Below are 18,996 nucleotides of genomic sequence, written 5' to 3' on the forward strand. Positions count from 1 at the left end.
TATTTCGAATTGCCATACTTTTAGCACTAGAGGTGTTTTACCTCTTTTTTCAGGTGCCATACTTTGGGAATTTCATTTTCTTAGACCTTTATTTCAAGGTACCTTACCTCTTGCAATAGTTTTTTTTTTTTTTTTTTTTACCTATTTTCATGCGTATTACCTCTTGACATATAGGTTTGTTGGGGTGCCATACTATTAGTACAGGTATTTCAATACTCCCTTTTTGACATATTCATCATGTCTAATTTGACTTGTCTTCATACACAATTAGTGCAAAGCCATTGATTTTTTTTTTATATATAATTTCGTCTGTGATGTTGGCGTCTATAAAGAGACACATCTTGTCGTAGAACATTCCACAGCATTCACATCCTATCCTCTTCCACCCGACCCTTCACCCCCAGTCGAAGATCCACAAAAAGCCAACCATCCATCATTGTATAATTAGTTTTTTTTTTTTTTTTTTTTTTTTTTTTTTTTTTTTTTTTTTTTTTTTTTTTTTTACTAAGATTCTTTCTGTGTTCTTCGTTATCATTTTAATATCTTTTTTTCTATTTTATTCATTACCATATTTTTTTTCTGTAATCATTAAGACTAAACATCTTGCCAAGACGAGGCCGAGAATAACTTTGCATCAGTTTGTATATTTAAATGAGCATTCCCTCTTTCACACATTCCATTGTAAGTATAACGTCAGAATCTGGAAGATCAACTAGATGGTGGCCGGGAAAGAGCATCGAGAATAGTCCAGCGAGGAAATCATATGACTAGATTCCATTCCATTCCAATAGATTGCCATGCCTGCAGCATGACACTGGCTCTTGTCTTTGGACAGCCCGTAGGAGAATATCATTCTGTAAAGATGTGGTCCCCCAAAGGAGGCCAAACTGCAGCATTAAAAAGTAGGGATTGATTTTAAAGGAGAGTTAACTTTAAACGTGGAGGTTGAGATTACTTGAAAAGAGGATTTAAGCATTTAACAAGGGAGGGAAGCAACCCGAAAAAGGAGACACCTTTTTAGGTCCACGAAGAGAAAAGTTTTAGTCAGAGAATAAGTGTTATAGCAGCAAGTCCCAGTAAGTAGGAGAGACTGGGAGAGGAGAGAAGTTTTTTTTCTTTAGTCAGAGAAAAAAGGAGTAGGTTTAAGCAAAGTGCTTATCCCTGCTCGGTGGTTGGAACGTGGAAATGTTGCAGGAGTTGCAGGAAGGTGGGGGTCGAGGATAAGGAGAGGACTCTGGTTAGGATTTTGAAGGCGATAGGTATAAGGTCTTCTAAGGTTAGATACTCAGTTTGTCGAGTCAAGGATGTAGGTTGAGGAGGAGGTGGGGTTGTAGGGTGAGGAGGTGTTACTGCTTGCAGTTGGGTGGCAGTTGCAGGCACAGGAACAGTGGTAGGCTGGCGCTGTCTTCTCTGGCTAGGAGGTTGCTGGTCCTTGTGGTGTGACATCTTAGCTGGTGTTGGCTGTTTTGGAGGGATAGTGCTCTTCATCGCAGCTATCCTCCTGAGTCTCTCTGGGCAACGCTTGTTCCGGGCGTGATGAGGTCTGGAACAATTGGGTCACTTGGGGTGTGTCTCTCTTCCATCCTTATGGGCTTGTGGACAGACTTCAGTGTTGTGGCGTTTCCTACAAACTCCACAGATGATGGGTCCTTGGCACTCTTCTTTATGGTGTCCATAATGCTGGCAGCGGTAGCATCGAAGAGGCTCTGGGGTGTATTCTTCCACTGGGAACGTCCCCCAGACTTCAAGATCCAGCGATGAAGGCACTGGACCTTTATTCCTGCAGCGTATTGCCTTGTCAATATTACTGTAGGAAGTAACGATGGAGATCGGTATAGTTGTCGGGAATCTGGTGATGACTGCCTTCTTCTGAACCAAGGCAAGTTCAAGCAGAGTGAGGTCTTGTTCCTGTTGCAGCAATGTGGCGGTTTCCAAGTCCTTGGGGATGATGATTAGATCACCTCTTCGGTTTGGTCTAGCTGAGAGCTGCATGCCAGGTTTTGCAGCAATGGCAGCAACTGCGGCATAGGATGTGGAGCTGTTGGTGTTGGAAAGCCTGAACTTTGGGAGAAGTCTCCTGGGTTCAGGCTGAGAAGCTGGAATGCTGGCAGCGACAGCGGTCGCTTCCTGCAGAAGGCGCTGAAGACAATCCACACAATTGCAGTCTATGGGGTGTTGCCCTTGAGGCTCAGTAACCTCCATGGCATTGGAGGACACAGGTGCTGGAGTAGAAGTAGGGGCTGCAATGGTGGCTGTCTGTCTGGGTATTGAAGTGGCAGACAAGGACGAGGCATAGCTCTTAGTACTTGGTGTCACTAAGGGTGATGGTGGGGTCTCTACAGGAGCTGGAGAAGGGCGATCTGGACTCTTCTTACGTTTGGGAGGGGGAGGGGGCAGCCTCCTCCCGAGTAGCTGTCTTAGATCGGAAGTGTTTCACGATCTTATTGGATGGAGTCTTGCACCCTATACAGCTGCAACAGATGTGATGTGTTGCTATGGTCTTGTCCTCAACATCGCTGGTGCGGAGGCCTGCCGACGTGATGAGTTGGATTCTCCGCCACTGGTATGCTTCACATCAGTCGCAGTCACAGGTGAGGTGTTGGTAGAGTTGGTTGTAATGACGTTCGCTGGTAGCATAAAGAGCATGCCCATTCTCAGAGGTGGAACACAGACATGGTGGCGAAACTCTATGGGAATCGCAATGAGGATTTTACTTAGAGTGGCCCCACGAGCGAGAGGTGTTGCAACTTTGCAAGGCGTTAGGTGTTGAAGTCAGCACGAGTGGCGGCTGAGTCTGGTGATATGACTAGAAGGAAATTGCAGGGTATCTTTGGATATATATTTTGCAGATAAAAAATTAGAAATTATTATGTAAGTTTTAATAAATTATTGCATTAATTTTGTATGTAATACTGATATTTGCAATCAGCCATTAATTTTGAATTTGATTCATTTGAATATTTTCATTATTTAAGAAAATCATATCATTATGAGAGCTTTGATATAATTCTAGGACAAGTTAAACTCAGGAGATGTACCATATTCAGATATAGAACGAAGTCTCCCATCTCTTCTTTTCAAGTGCTGGAGAGACAAGATCTGATCTTCTTTTCGGTTGGAGACCTGTTTTGGATCTAATCTGAGTGGCTCCGGTTTTTGATTTGCATAGATTTAGAAATGTAAAGACAGAAAACTGAATATAAAGATTTACGTGTAATAAAGGTGAGAAAAGGAATGAATAAACAAATGAGACCGAGCTTGGAATATAGGCAAATGAAAATCACTATGAAAAAAAAAAATCAATATATGTGAAGTTATCCACAGGGAAAAGCTGAAGATTTAAGAATAAAAATATGAAAAGTCATAAAACAAATGTAAAAAGAAATTAACAAATGAATGGAATGAGGTTGAAAATTTTGAGATAAATAGTAGTAGAAATTTGTGGAAATTATAAAGGAACTGCAACGGAAAGGGGATTACAATGCCTCCAAAATACGCACACACACACTCCCCCCCCACACACACACACATATATATTATATATATATATATATATATATATATATATATATATAGATAGATAGATAGATAGATAGATAGATAGATAGATAGATAGAGATTGATATATATAAACATACATATTTGTATATATATATATATATATATATATATATATGTATATATATATATATATATATATATAGAGAGAGAGAGAGAGAGGAGAGAGAGAGAGAGAGAGAGAGAGAGAGAGAGAGAGAGAGAGAGAGAGAGAGAGAGAGATAGAGAGATACATATATATATATTATATATATATATATAGAGAGAGAGAGAGAGAGAGAGAGAGAGAGAGGAGAGAGAGAGAGAGAGAGAGAGAGAGAGAGAGAGAGAGAGAGAGAGAGAGAGAGATACATATATATATATATATATATATATATATATATATATATATGGATATATATATATATATATATATATATATATATGTATATATGTATATGTATATATATATATATATATATATATATATATATATATATTTATATATATATATACTGTATATAAATATATATATTTATATATATATATACATATATATATATATATATATATATATATATATATATAAGCATATATATATACTACCGCCATAGAGTTATGGGGTCGTTTGACTGGCCAGACAGTACTATATTGGATCCTTCTCTCTGGTTACGGTTCTTTCTCTTTGCCTACACCAACGCCGAATAGTGTAGCCTATTCAGTTTCCATGGATCCTGTGTCTTCAAGGGATTATGGAAGGCAGGAGAAGGAACTTCTGTCTTTTTTTCACTATTAAGTTGAATGAAGATGAATGCTGGAAGCATCTCTGGCGATTCCAGAGGAATCACTGGTTTTTTGGTACCTCCGACAGCCCTCCTTTGGTACCTCCCAAAGGAACCCAGACCATTTTCCACCAAGAGGACCTATTGCCGGATTTTTTCTGAGGTAATGAAAATCTGTTTGGATCAGGGGAAACCTTTAATTTTTTTGAGATGGTGGGGGAGGGGGACAATTATTAAAATGAAGCTCACTTTAGCTCATAAAGTCTTATATTTGATTTGCTGTCTATTTGACATTGATTCTTATGTGATTTTCTTCAGTCAGATTTGTCCAGTCAGATTCTGTCCTACGTGATTTTGTCCGTGAGACTTTGTCCTGTCAGATTTTGTCATAAGTGTTTCACCATTATCATGAATCACGTTTGTATACATAAGAATACCAAACTAGATATAGATATTCCTTCTCATTTGCAATGCTTTCATAGGCTCTGTCACTTTACATCTTCATGTGTCAAAATTACAACATCCCACACACAACATAAGATGAACATTTTAACCGCATCTAAGAACATAATTTTAACTAATTCGTGTACCTGAGACTATTCCCTCATTGTTCAAAATCTGACGGGAAAATATCACACAGGACATAATCTGATTTTGTCTCGTTTTTTAAATTTATGTTTAAGTTAGCCGTTAAAACCAAACCCTCTACGAAAAGCGTTTGACTTCCTGTTAATCCCATCTGCAGAACCATCTATAACATTAACGGATATTTAACTCAAGAAAACTTTATCCAAACTTTTTAACCAACCATGCAACAGTTGCTTTCAGACCTTGAAGAGGAGCTTCAATTAGGAAAATAAATGGTTATGTCGAGAGAGAGAGAGAGAGAGAGAGAGAGGAGAGAGAGAGAGAGAGAGAGAGAGAGAGAGAGAGAGAGAGAGAGAGAAGTTTAAGAATTTTAGATGATACTAACCTACGAAAGAACAACACTCTACTCATAACTCATTTAAATTCTCTCATTACGCTCTCGTGAGTTTGACCAAAGTTCTCTCAAGAATAATTAATCAAGGAACAAAGCATACTGGAACAAGTCAGACTTCTTCCATCTGCTGAGTCCATCTTGTAGAATACCCCTTGGGTATCTGGAATAGACTGGCAACAGACGCCATCTTGTTTTTTCTGGTGCCATATTCTTTTTTGGAGGATTTTTCAGTTTATATATATATATATATATATATATATATATATGTATATATATATATATATATATATATATATATATATATATATATATATATATTATATATTTTTTTCTATTTCTATGACCTTCAGGGAATCTTGTTCATAGAGCACAGCATAATAGAAGAAGTCAGACTTGTTTGTTCTACATTTGTTCACCTGACAAAGAAACAGTACAGGTGAATCTTTATCAAGGAACAAAGCATACTAGAACAAGTCAGACTTCTTCCATCTGCCGAGTCCATCTTGTAGAATACCCCTTGGGTATCTGGAATAGACTGGCAACAGACGCCATCTTGTTTTTTCTGGTGCCATATTCTTTTTTGGAGGATTTTTCAGTTTATATATATATATATATATATATATATACATATATATATATATATATATATATATATATATGTATATATATATATATATATATATATATATATATATATATATTATATATTTTTTTCTATTTCTATGTACCTTCAGGGAATCTTGTTCATAGAGCACAGCATAATAGAAGAAGTCAGACTTGTTTGTTCTACATTTGTTCACCTGACAAAGAAACAGTACAGGTGAATCTTTATCAAGGAACAAAGCATACTAGAACAAGTCAGACTTCTTCCATCTGCTGAGTCCATCTTGTAGAATACCCCTTGGGTATCTGGAATAGACTGGCAACAGACGCCATCTTGTTTTTTCTGGTGCCATATTCTTTTTGGGGGGATTTTTCAGTTTATATATGTATATATATATATATATATATATATATATTTTGTATATATATTTTCTATTTCTATGTACCTTCAGGGAATCTTGTTCATAGAGCACAGCATAATAGAAGAAGTCAGACTTGTTTGTTCTACATTTGTTCACCTGACAAAGAAACAGTACAGGTGAATCTTTATCAAGGAACAAAGCATACTAGAACAAGTCAGACTTCTTCCATCTGCCGAGTCCATCTTGTAGAATACCCCTTGGGTATCTGGAATAGATTGGCAACAGACGCCATCTTGTTTTTTCTGGTGCCATATTCTTTTTGGGGGGATTTTTCAGTTTATATATATATATATATATGTATATATATATATATATATATATATATATATATATATATATATATATATATATATATATATATATATTATATATTTTTTTCTATTTCTATGTACCTTCAGGGAATCTTGTTCATAGAGCACAGCATAATAGAAGAAGTCAGACTTGTTTGTTCTACATTTGTTCACCTGACAAAGAAACAGTACAGGTGAATCTTTATCAAGGAACAAAGCATACTAGAACAAGTCAGACTTCTTCCATCTGCTGAGTCCATCTTGTAGAATACCCCTTGGGTATCTGGAATAGACTGGCAACAGACGCCATCTTGTTTTTTCTGGTGCCATATTCTTTTTGGGGGGATTTTTCAGTTTATATATGTATATATATATATATATATATATATATATATTTTGTATATATATTTTCTATTTCTATGTACCTTCAGGGAATCTTGTTCATAGAGCACAGCATAATAGAAGAAGTCAGACTTGTTTGTTCTACATTTGTTCACCTGACAAAGAAACAGTACAGGTGAATCTTTATCAAGGAACAAAGCATACTAGAACAAGTCAGACTTCTTCCATCTGCCGAGTCCATCTTGTAGAATACCCCTTGGGTATCTGGAATAGATTGGCAACAGACGCCATCTTGTTTTTTCTGGTGCCATATTCTTTTTGGGGGGATTTTTCAGTTTATATATATATATATATATGTATATATATATATATATATATATATATATATATATATATATATATATATATATATATATATATATATTATATATTTTTTTCTATTTCTATGTACCTTCAGGGAATCTTGTTCATAGAGCACAGCATAATAGAAGAAGTCAGACTTGTTTGTTCTACATTTGTTCACCTGACAAAGAAACAGTACAGGTGAATCTTTATCAAGGAACAAAGCATACTAGAACAAGTCAGACTTCTTCCATCTGCTGAGTCCATCTTGTAGAATACCCCTTGGGTATCTGGAATAGACTGGCAACAGACGCCATCTTGTTTTTTCTGGTGCCATATTCTTTTTTGTGGGATTTTTCAGTTTATATATATATATATATATATATATATATATATATATATATATATATATACATATATATATATATATATATATATATATATATATATATTATATATTTTTTTCTATTTCTATGTACCTTCAGGGAATCTTGTTCATAGAGCACAGCATAATAGAAGAAGTCAGACTTGTTTGTTCTACATTTGTTCACCTGACAAAGAAACAGTACAGGAGAATCTTTATCAAGGAACAAAGCATACTAGAACAAGTCAGACTTCTTCCATCTGCTGAGTCCATCTTGTAGAATACCCCTTGGGTATCTGGAATAGACTGGCAACAGACGCCATCTTGTTTTTTCTGGTGCCATATTCTTTTTGGGGGGATTTTTCAGTTTATATATGTATATATATATATATATATATATATATATATATATATATATATATATATATTTTATATATATTTTCTATTTCTATGTACCTTCAGGGAATCTTGTTCATAGAGCACAGCATAATAGAAGAAGTCAGACTTGTTTGTTCTACATTTGTTCACCTGACAAAGAAACAGTACAAGTGAATCTTTATCAAGGAACAAAGCATACTAGAACAAGTCAGACTTCTTCCATCTGCTGAGTCCATTTTGTAGAATACCCCTTGGGTATCTAGAATAGACTGGGAACAGACGCCATCTTGTTTTTTCTGGTGCCATATTCTTGTGGGGGGGATTTTTTAGTTTTTATATACATATTTTTTATATATATTTTCTATTTCTATGTACCTTCAGGGAATCTTGTTCATAGAGCACAGCATAATAGAAGAAGTCAGACTTGTTTGTTCTACATTTGTTCACCTGAAAAAGAAGCAGTACAAGTGAATCTTTATCAAGGAACAAAGCATACTAGAACAAGTCAGACTTCTTCCATCTGCTGAGTCCATCTTGTAGAATATCCTTTAGGTATCTAGAATAGATTGGGAACAGACGCCATCTTGTTTTTTCCCTGCTGCCATCTTCTCTTTTTGGATATTTTAGTTTCTATATATAATTTCTTCTTTGGTATATAGTCTTTTTCTATCTACCTTCAGAGAATATTGTTCAGAGTGCACAGCATAATAGTCAAAGTTAGACTTGTTTGTTCTGCATTTGTTCACCTGATAAAGAAACAGTACAGGTGAATCTTTATCAAGGAACGAAGCATACTAGAACAAGTCAGACTTCTTCCATCTGCTGAGTCCATCTTGTAGAATATCCTTTAGGTATCTAGAATAGATTGGGAACAGACGCCATCTTGTTTTTTCCCTGCTGCCATCTTCTTCTTCTTCTTCTTCTTTTTCTTCTTCTTCTTCTTCTTCTTCTCCTCTTGGAATTTTTAATTTTTTTTTATGTTTTTTGTTTTTATATTTTTGGGGGATTTCTTTAGTTTCTATATTTCTTTTTGATTTTTGTTTTTCAAATTTTCTTTTTATATTTTCTTTTATTTTTTTCTAGTTTTTCCTTTCACTTCTTAGTCGTCGCTATTGACTTCCTCTTCCAACCGATTCATCAAATCCTCTAATTCCATAACTACCTTATGAGTATCACCAATCTGTCCAGTCTTTGCCAAAAGTCTCTGCTTTAGACTTTCTATTTCCTTCTTCAGACCATGTACTTCACTTTCTGTCTCTTTTCTTATTCTTCTTTCCTCTATTAGCTCTTTATCAAGCCTTTTGCTCTCTTCCTCTCTCCTTAGAAGTTCTCTCTTTTGACGTTTCACTATATCATCAATTTCCATTGCCAATATTTCAAGCCGATCTATCTTAATTTCCATCTCCTCTTTTTCGTGCTTAAGAATTTTTGCTTCTTCCGTCACGAGATTTAGCCGATTTTCTCTTTCTCTTTTGATTGTTTCTACCTCCTGCAAATTTTGTATCTGCAGACTTTCCATGTTTTCTTTGAGAATAGCTAATTGTCCCTCTTTTTCTTTTCTTAGTCTCTCCTCCTCCATTAACTCTTCTTTAAGCTTTTCTTTCTCTTCTTCAACTCTTTGTGCTTCAGCATATGTTTCCATATTTTGTATCTCTAGATATTCCATGTTTTCTTTGAGAATAGCTAATTGTCCCTCTTTTTCTTTTCTTAGTCTCTCCTCTCTCATTAACTCTTCTTTAAGCTTTTCTTTCTCTTCTTGAACTCTTTGTGCTACAGCATATGTTTCCATATTTTGTATCTCTAGACATTCCATGTTTTCTTTGAGAATAGCTAATTGTCCCTCTTTTTCTTTTCTTAGTCTCTCCTCTCTCATTAACTCTTCTTTAAGCTTTTCTTTCTCTTCTTCAACTCTTTGTGCTACAGCATATGTTTCCATATTTTGTATCTCTAGACATTCCATGTTTTCTTTGAGAATAGCTATTTGTCCCTCTTTTTCTTTTCTGAGTCTTTCCTCTCTCATTAACTCTTCTTTAAGCTTTTCTTTCTCTTTTTCATTCCTTAGAAGTTCTCTCTTTTGACGTTTCACTATATCATCAATTTCAATTGCCAATATTTCAAGCCGATCTATCTTAATTTCCATCTCCTCTTTTTCGTGCTTAAGAATTTTTGCTTCTTCCGTCACGAGATTTAACCGATTTTCTATTTCTCTTTTGATTGTTTCTACCTCCTGCAAATTTTGTATCTGCAGACTTTCCATGCTTTCTTTGAGAATAGCTAATTGTCCCTCTTTTTCTTTTCTTAGTCTCTCCTCCTCCATTAACTCTTTTTTAAGCTTTTCTTTCTCTTCTTCATTCCTTAGAAGTTCTCTCTTTTGACGTTTCACTATATCATCAATTTCCATTGCCAATATTTCAAGCCGATCTATCTTAATTTCCATCTCCTCTTTTTCGTGCTTAAGAATTTTTGCTTCTTCCGTCACGAGATTTAGCCGATTTTCTATTTCTCTTTTGATTGTTTCTACCTCCTGCAAATTTTGTATCTGCAGACTTTCCATGTTTTCTTTGAGAATAGCTAATTGTCCCTCTTTTTCTTTTCTTAGTGTCTCCTCCTCCATTAACTCTTTTTTAAGCTTTTCTTTCTCTTCTTCAACTCTTTGTGCTACAGCATATGTTTCCATATTTTGTATCTCTAGACATTCCATGTTTTCTTTGAGAATAGCTAATTGTCCCTCTTTTTCTTTTCTTAGTCTCTCCTCTCTCATTAACTCTTCTTTAAGCTTTTCTTTCTCTTCTTCAACTCTTTGTGCTACAGCATATGTTTCCATATTTTGTATCTCTAGATATTCCATGTTTTCTTTGAGAATAGCTAATTGTCCCTCTTTTTCTTTTCTTAGTCTCTCCTCTCTCATTAACTCTTCTTTAAGCTTTTCTTTCTCTTCTTCAACTCTTTGTGCTACAGCATATGTTTCCATATTTTGTATCTCTAGATATTCCATGTTTTCTTTGAGAATAGCTAATTGTCCCTCTTTTTCTTTTCTTAGTCTCTCCTCTCTCATTAACTCTTCTTTAAGCTTTTCTTTCTCTTCTTCAACTCTTTGTGCTACAGCATATGTTTCCATATTTTGTATCTCTAGACATTCCATGTTTTCTTTGAGAATAGCTAATTGTCCCTCTTTTTCTTTTCTTAGTCTCTCCTCTCTCATTAACTCTTTTTTAAGCTTTTCTTTCTCTTCTTCAACTCTTTGTGCTACAGCATATGTTTCCATATTTTGTATCTCTAGACATTCCATGTTTTCTTTGAGAATAGCTAATTGTCCCTCTTTTTCTTTTCTTAGTCTCTCCTCTCTCATTAACTCTTCTTTAAGCTTTTCTTTCTCTTCTTCAACTCTTTGTGCTACAGCATATGTTTCCATATTTTGTATCTCTAGACATTCCATGTTTTCTTTGAGAATAGCTATTTGTCCCTCTTTACTGGCAGAATCTCCATCTGTTCTTAGGCTATTTGCTTCTTGGCAGTCTTTAAATTCCTTTTCAGTGTTCTCACTTTTCCAGACATTTTCATTTTGTTCTAATAATTCCTCTTGTATTATTCGTGTTATCCTTGCCAAAGCATTATTCTCGGCCTTCCTATTAAGATTTTCTCTAATGTCTGGATATTGTCCATGAAGTTCGCCTTCTTCCTTTATGTTTTTTCGTATGATATTTTCAAAATATTCGATGCGCCTCTTTACGATTCCTTCCTCTATTTCCTCCAAGTTAACCTTCTGTTTCTTTCCTGTTTTCTCCTCTTTCAAAGCCTCTTCCCTTTTGTCACTTTTTTCTTGTGAGATTTCATCCTGTGCAATTTGTCTAATCCTTATCAAGGCCACTTCTTTTGCTTCCCTCCTAAGATACTTTCTCTCGTCCTGAGGTTTTCCTTCAAGAACAGCTTTTTGTTTCTCTCCCATTACATTTACCATCCTGGTTTCTGCATAATCATCACCTTTACTAGCAGAATCTCCATCTGTTCTTAGGCTATTTGCTTCTTGGTAGTCTTTAAGTTCCTTTTCAATGTTGTCACTTTTCCAGACGTTTTCATTTTGTTCTGATAATTCCTTTTCTATTATTTGTGTTATCCTTGCCAAAGCAATATTCTTGGCATTCCTATTAAGATTTTCTCTAAAGTCTGGAGATTGTCCACGAAGTTCGCCTTCCTCCTTTATGTTTTCTTGTATATTTTCAAAATATTCGATACGCCTCTTTACGATTCCTTCCTCTATTTCTTCAATGTTAACCTTCTGTTTCTTTTCTGTTTTCTCCTCTTTCAGAGCCTCTTCCCTTAGTTCAACAGGAACATACACTTTGTCTCTTTTTTCTTGTGAGATTTCATCCTGTGCAATTTGTCTAATCCTTATTAAGGCCCCTTCTTTTGCTTCCCTCCTAAGATGCTTTTTCTCGTCCTGAGGTTTTCCTTCAAGATCAGCTTTTTGTTTATCTTCGAAACCCTGTGTGCTGAGCTTATCTTCTTCTCTCTGTAGTTGAGACTCCCTTAGTCTACTTACTTCCTTCCTCAGAGAATCGTTTTCTTCCTGGACTTCCTGAAATGTCCTCTCCGGGGATAGTTTCTTGTTCCCCAGTTCATCGTTCTTGCGTTTGTCTTGGTCAGCTTTTTGCCTGAAAGACGCCAGCTCTTGGTCCCTCTGAAGAAGGTCGTGGTCTAGATTTGACATTTTGTCATTTATTTCCCCGAGCTTTTGTTGGTAAGCATAAACCTCCTTTACGAGGTCATTTTGCTGGCAATCCTTTCTCCCCTCCTCTTCATCATCATTGCCATTTGAGGTGGAATTTTCCAGTGACGATATTTCTTTCTGATCTGCCACCCACTCCACCCACTCTTCCATTTCGCTGATGGAGTAATTGTCAAATTCCTTGTTTAACCCGAAGAGCAGAGTGTCCATGGAGCAACCGCTTTCGTTTCCATAGCAACCTGCAAACCATTCCAGGAGTTTCCTGAAGGGGGATCTCACCGTAAGCACCCCATTAGAAACTAAAAACCCGATGGTGAGAGCCATGCTTAGGGCATCTGTCTGTGGGGTGCCTCCCTCCCCCGCAAGGATCTTGGACGCAAAACACTTACAGTATTTGGTGTTCGCACCCGAACTCTGGCTGGTCTGAACTATGGGTCTTAGGAAAGGGTTGGCACCGATCTCCCTCATGAGATCAAAGTCCATCACACTTACCTTTGGAGCTCGTCCTCCGGTAGCTAAATCGATCATAACGTTTTCCGGGTGGACGTAATTGTGGCGGTAGCCTTCGGCGTGGAAATCCTGCAGAATTCCAACCAGTGCTATCAAGACACGAACGACCTGCTCCTTGGTCGGTCGCACGATCCTTGCCCAGTCCCACAGGGTCATTTGGTGACGTGACACGATGATCACCTCCCATTCCTTCACGAGTCCCATGACTTTGAGAACCGCAAGATGCTGGAATCGAAGGAGATTCTCAACCTCGACGTCTAGGCATATCCTATTCTCTTTGAGGCAGAAATCCGAATATTTGCCTACAAGTTCATAGACGTCTCCGAATTCACCCCGTTTTATTACCCTGCCTACGAAGGGCAACAAGTCCTCGAGTGAATAAACCCTAAGCTTTGTCTTAGGGCAGATTTCTACGGGCTCGATCGATTTGTCGATCATCCTTTTCCCGAGATGTTTCATTTTCAATAGTCCTACTACTGAGTTCTCTTCAATAGATTTATCATAACAGATAAAGCTGCCTGATTCCTTTGTAGCAGCCAACAATAACAAATTATTTACAAAACTATAAGATCTTATAGCCATAATTAATATTAACGATCTTGGCACCCCAACTAGCATTAAATATAAAAAAACAGCGAATCGAGCTTCAGCAAATACTTTTTTGCCTTCAGACTGAGTGCCAGAGTCAATATGTCTTCAGGTTAGGAGAGAGAGAGAGAGAGAGAGAGAGAGAGAGAGAGAGAGAGAGAGAGAGAGAGAGAATATCCACAAGATAAAAACTGCAGAAAGGAATTAAAAAAAGAACGACGAAAACAAAAGGAAAGATTTATGAAAGTTTTCTTTCAGTATGAATCGTAACATTTCGCTTCAGCCTCTGAGGAAAATCTAACCCTCTGGAGTCCATTCTGGAAGTCTCCTTCTTTCGTCTTTCGTCTGCGTTCACTCCGAGAATGTAATGTTCTTGTTCCTTATAAATTTTCTTTGCATTCTTGTTAACAATTATGGAAATATTCAAAGAATAAGGAATCCAAAGTTTCTCTGGTCGATCGAAATATTCAGTGTCTTCAAAGGCGGAAAAAGGGGGGAAATCTTAGGCTGAAGACGATTTTGTTCTCTTCCAAGATTCCGATTCCTTTATTCTTCGTTCATTTTGACTCCATTTGTGAGAATTCTTTCCTCTCCTGATGACCGGAGAGAGAGAAGAGAGAGAGAGAGAGAGAGAGAGAGAGAGAGAGAGAGAGAGAGAGAGAGAGAGGCAATCTCAAATGTCTCTGGTTGATAGAAATCTTCGAAGGCGGAAAACAGGAGGAATTTTACGCCGAAACGATTTGTTCTCTTCCAAGATTTCCATTCCTTTATTTTTCTTTCATTTTGACTCCATTAGTAGGAATTCTTTCTTAATCTAATGATCGGAGAGAGAGAGAGAGAGAGAGAGAGAGAGAGAGAGAGAGAGAGAGAGAGAGAGAGAGAGAGAGAGAGAGTGTAATGAAATTTCATTGCCGAATATGTGCAACTCAGGCAAGCTGACGTTGCTGCCATTCAACGCTACCAGACGTACGATATAATTAATGATAATAATAATGATAATAATAATAATAATAATTAATGATAATAATAATTAATAATAATAAATAATAATAATAAGAATTAATAATTAATAATTAATAATGATAATAATAATGATAATGTTAATAATAATAATATTAATAATAATAATAATGATAATAATAACAATAATGAATAATAATATTAATTAATAATAATAATAATCATTAATAATTAATAATTATTAATAATAATAATAATAATAATAATAACGATAATAAATAATGATAAATAATAATGATAATAATAATAATAATAATAATAATAATAATAATAATAATAATAATAATAATAACGATAATAAATAATAATAAATAATAATGATAATAATAATAATAATAATAATAATAATAATGATGATGATGATGATGATGATTAATAATAATAATAATAATAATAATAATAATAATTAGGAGAAGTGCCTTCGTATATGTATGTAATAACAATAATAATAATAGTAATAATAATACTAGATAATAATATTAATAATATCAATAGCTAATAATGATAATTAATAATAATAAAAATAGTAATTATTAATGATAATTAATAATAATGAAAATAGTAATTATTAATGATAATAATAGACTTTTTAAACTTTTAAACTATTCATTCTTACATATGAATTACATATAAGGAGCCAATAAAGGAACTAAGTCCTGCTATGGCAAACACATTTGACAGAGTAAATATTTTAAAATACGATAAATAATACATTGATAATACAATTATTTTTAAATTCAATAAATGATATATGTACAATAAGCCAGTAAACTCTGTTTAGAATAAATTGAAAATAAACCTTACTTCAATCATGGTTTTTCAACACCAAAGAAAAGGTTCACTGAAAGAGATAAAGAATCTAAAATATAAAACTTAAAGTAATAGAGAATCTGGAATATAAAACATCACTACCATAAATACAATCACCTACATAAATTTTTTACACTTAGCGATTACTGCAAATTCATTTACTAAAAATATACGAAAATGATAGATAAAAATTATTAAAGGAAACTTAATATTGAGAAGCTACCATATGTTTGTATTTCCTCTTCAAAGTTACAACAGCCTGAGGCTTTAAAAGACCATGAGGTATTTCGTTTAACAGTCTGCACGTCTGAACCAAAGCAGACTGCTTCTCCACCTCCACCCTTACTGCCGGGAGATTGATCCTCACGCCCCGAGTACCGTACGAGTGTGAAGGCAACAGTGGGGCATAATACTCACTGAAAACGTCAGACTTTCTATATAAAACATCGTGAATAAACTTCAAAAGGAAATATTTGTATACATTATCAAATTTCATTAAATTTAACCTTTTGTACATGTCACTAGTTCTCATCAAAGGTACATTATTCTCGTCGTGCTTAACCTTTAGAATGTTGCTTAGTATTTTATTGAGAGAGGTTTTAATGTTATGGAGGTTTATCTCAGGAACGCCACCCCAAATGATAACATTTTGTATTATTATAGGGTACACCAAGGAGTAATACATGGTCATAAGAGCAGACTGAGGCACAAGTGAGGAAAGTGGATAAAAAATGACTTGAATTTTGCTTAATTTTCTAAAAACTTCAGCTGATTGCAGAGTAAAACTTAACTTATTGTCAATAATGATGCCTAAGTACCTGATACTGGAGACCCACTCAAGCTTAGCTCCGTTAAAATACATGTCTGGCAAGCTTTCAACATGCCTTGGTGTGAACAACATTAGTTTTTTCAACGTTAGGAATTAGTCTATTATTCTGGAGCCAATTTGTGAGTTCAGCAATCAATATATTTATTTTGCTAATGCACAATTGAAGTGATTTTTCTCTGATATACAAAAACGCATCATCTGCAAATAGAACCTTCTTTGAAATCCTTACATCTACTATATTGTTAATAAAAACATTGAATAGAAGGAGTCCTAAAACCGAACCCTATGATATCCCAAAATTTATAGGTCCAGTATCAGACACATGGCCATCAATACAAACATACTGCCTTCGGTTACTCAAGTATGACAAGAGGAAGGAGTTAACAGCACCTCTAAATCCTCTAATTGATAACTTATGAAGAAGGGCATTCCTATCCACAGTATCGAAAGCCTTCTTTAGATCCCAAAAAGTGCTATCATGTATGACTTGTGGTTAAAAGAGGGTAAAATATCACTTACAACCTTAAAAATGGCAGTAGTAGCGCTACATGCTTTTCTAAAACCGAACTGAAGGTTCGAAAGTACATTAAAACGATCAATGAATTTGACCATCCTTGAATGAGTTAGGAGTTCAAAAATTTTATTTATAGTAGTTGGTGTCGTAATGGGTCTATAGTTACTAATTTTTGTTACATCACCTGACTTAAACACTGGGATAACCCGACCAACCTTTAGGACATCAGGGTACAAGCCTTGAGAAATGCTCATATTACATAAGTGCGCAATGATAGGTCCAACATTATCACGAACTAATAGGAGTAAACTGGGCTTAATATCCTTTAGACTGTTTCCCTTATCCGGCATTGATCGCAATATTGAACAGACCTCTCCCTCGTCTGTTGGAGCCAAGAAGATTGTGTGGTCAAATCGACAAATATTATCAAAATATGTAAGATTTATATCATGGGGCAGATTCCCAGTAAGACGTGAAACAATATCCATGAAAAAATGATTGAAAGAATCTGCTATTTGTGGACCCTCAATAACTGTCCCATCCTCTGTCATCATCACCCGTACAGATTCCTTTACACCATGCCCAAGCAGGGTATTGATGTTATACCAGGTCTTAATGATATCCCCCTTACAAATCTCAAACTTACTCATACAGTACCTCATCTTGATTTTATTTGTAACCCAAGTCGGTAAATTTTGTACATATTAAACTGTCGCTTATGAACCAACCCACACGCCGTATACACCTCTTTAGCTCAGGTGTTACCCACGGAGAACTAACTAGACTCCTGCTTACTCTCTTTCTTTTTATTGGGAAAGCAGAATCATAACACTCAATCAATGTAATGACAGGAAAATATCCATGACCCAGCATACTATTCACAAACACATCAATGTAGGTCAATTTTAGTGGATTGAAGAGATTCAAATTAAAATCACCAGTTACCATAATCTTATCATGGACGGGGAATTTACTGATCACTTTACTAAAAAACATTTCATTAAAAACAACAGCATTAGCACCAGTGGAGCGATAAACACGACAAATAACATACCGAAAATTAGCACCTATTAGATAAAATGTGATGACCTTCATAATATTACAGACAAATGTAAAATGCTTAATAACTCTATGTTTAACATTTCATTATAAAAAAAAAACTTTAATTCTTCCACCAAAGTTATCCTTATATATGTTGGCCTGCTTATATCCCCCTAAAATGTTGCAAATTGAAAACTAATAACAGGTTAAGGATTATAAAACTAGATTTTGAAGCTAACTCAAAAAGAGATGAAAATACAGCAATGGTAATAATAGCAGATTTTATTTCAAGTGTCTGGATGGCAAGACAATTGGGAATAAGTGCTGAACAGCAAATTATTAAGTGCATAAAGAATAAACTTAAATACATTTAATGTAAATATTATTGGATATAAGAACCATGTTAAAAATATTTTCACAAATCAATATGTTTCTAACTTAAAAACATATTTAGAAAAATAATAAAATAAAAATGTAATTTTATCATATTATAATAGATGTTATAATGTACATACAAAATGTAAAATATAATTTGTTAAGGAATATTTCTTTATAGAAGAAAAAAAATATGTATGTTAAGAAAATGTAATTGTATTTTCATAATAAAAGATAAAAAAAAAAAATATATCAATTGCACAGTCAGAGCTCTCGGATAGCCACGTCTCTACTAACACCAAGACTGTGAATTTAAACAAGAAGTTACACAGAAGTGCCACGAAACTTGCAAAGTTCTTTCTACAACTCCTCACGTTAAAGGTGAGCATAGAGAAAATGCCACTCGAATGAACAGATTCGGCTTTAAAAGTCGGTTGGGCTGTCGTACGAACAGTGGATGTATGGGATATCACCTTCTTCACCCAGATTAAGTTGAGGGGGAACGGGGTCCAATGCAAATTCATCCATTACAAAGACCAGT

The 18,996-nt window shown here is 35.0% G+C and overlaps 1 protein-coding gene across 1 annotated transcript; it reads right to left on the bottom strand.

The window, feature by feature from the left end:
• Positions 1-1,557: 1,557 nt before the first annotated feature.
• On the bottom strand, positions 1,558-13,860 carry LOC137636821 (ELKS/Rab6-interacting/CAST family member 1-like). Its single transcript, XM_068369177.1, has 5 exons — positions 11,514-13,860; positions 10,129-10,700; positions 9,173-9,531; positions 4,569-4,631; positions 1,558-2,416 (listed from the first exon to the last, which is right to left on the bottom strand). The coding sequence occupies exons 1-5, from the start codon at positions 13,858-13,860 to the stop codon at positions 1,558-1,560; spliced, it is 4,200 nt and encodes a 1,399-aa protein (XP_068225278.1).
• Between the last annotated feature and the right edge of the window lie 5,136 nt (positions 13,861-18,996).

The sequence above is a fragment of the Palaemon carinicauda genome, unplaced genomic scaffold, assembly GCF_036898095.1.
Source record: "Palaemon carinicauda isolate YSFRI2023 unplaced genomic scaffold, ASM3689809v2 scaffold4, whole genome shotgun sequence".
Taxonomy (NCBI): domain Eukaryota; kingdom Metazoa; phylum Arthropoda; class Malacostraca; order Decapoda; family Palaemonidae; genus Palaemon; species Palaemon carinicauda.

Coding starts and splice junctions, on each gene's coding strand:
- LOC137636821 (XM_068369177.1), bottom strand. CDS start 13,860: ATGGCTATAAGATCTTATAGTTTTGTAAATAATTTGTTATTGTTGGCT. Junction 4,632..9,172: donor TTAGAGGATTTGATGAATCG/GTTGGAAGAGGA, acceptor ATCTGACTGAAG/AAAATCACATAAGAATCAAT. Junction 2,417..4,568: donor ATAAGACTTTATGAGCTAAA/GTGAGCTTCATT, acceptor TTCCGATCTAAG/ACAGCTACTCGGGAGGAGGC.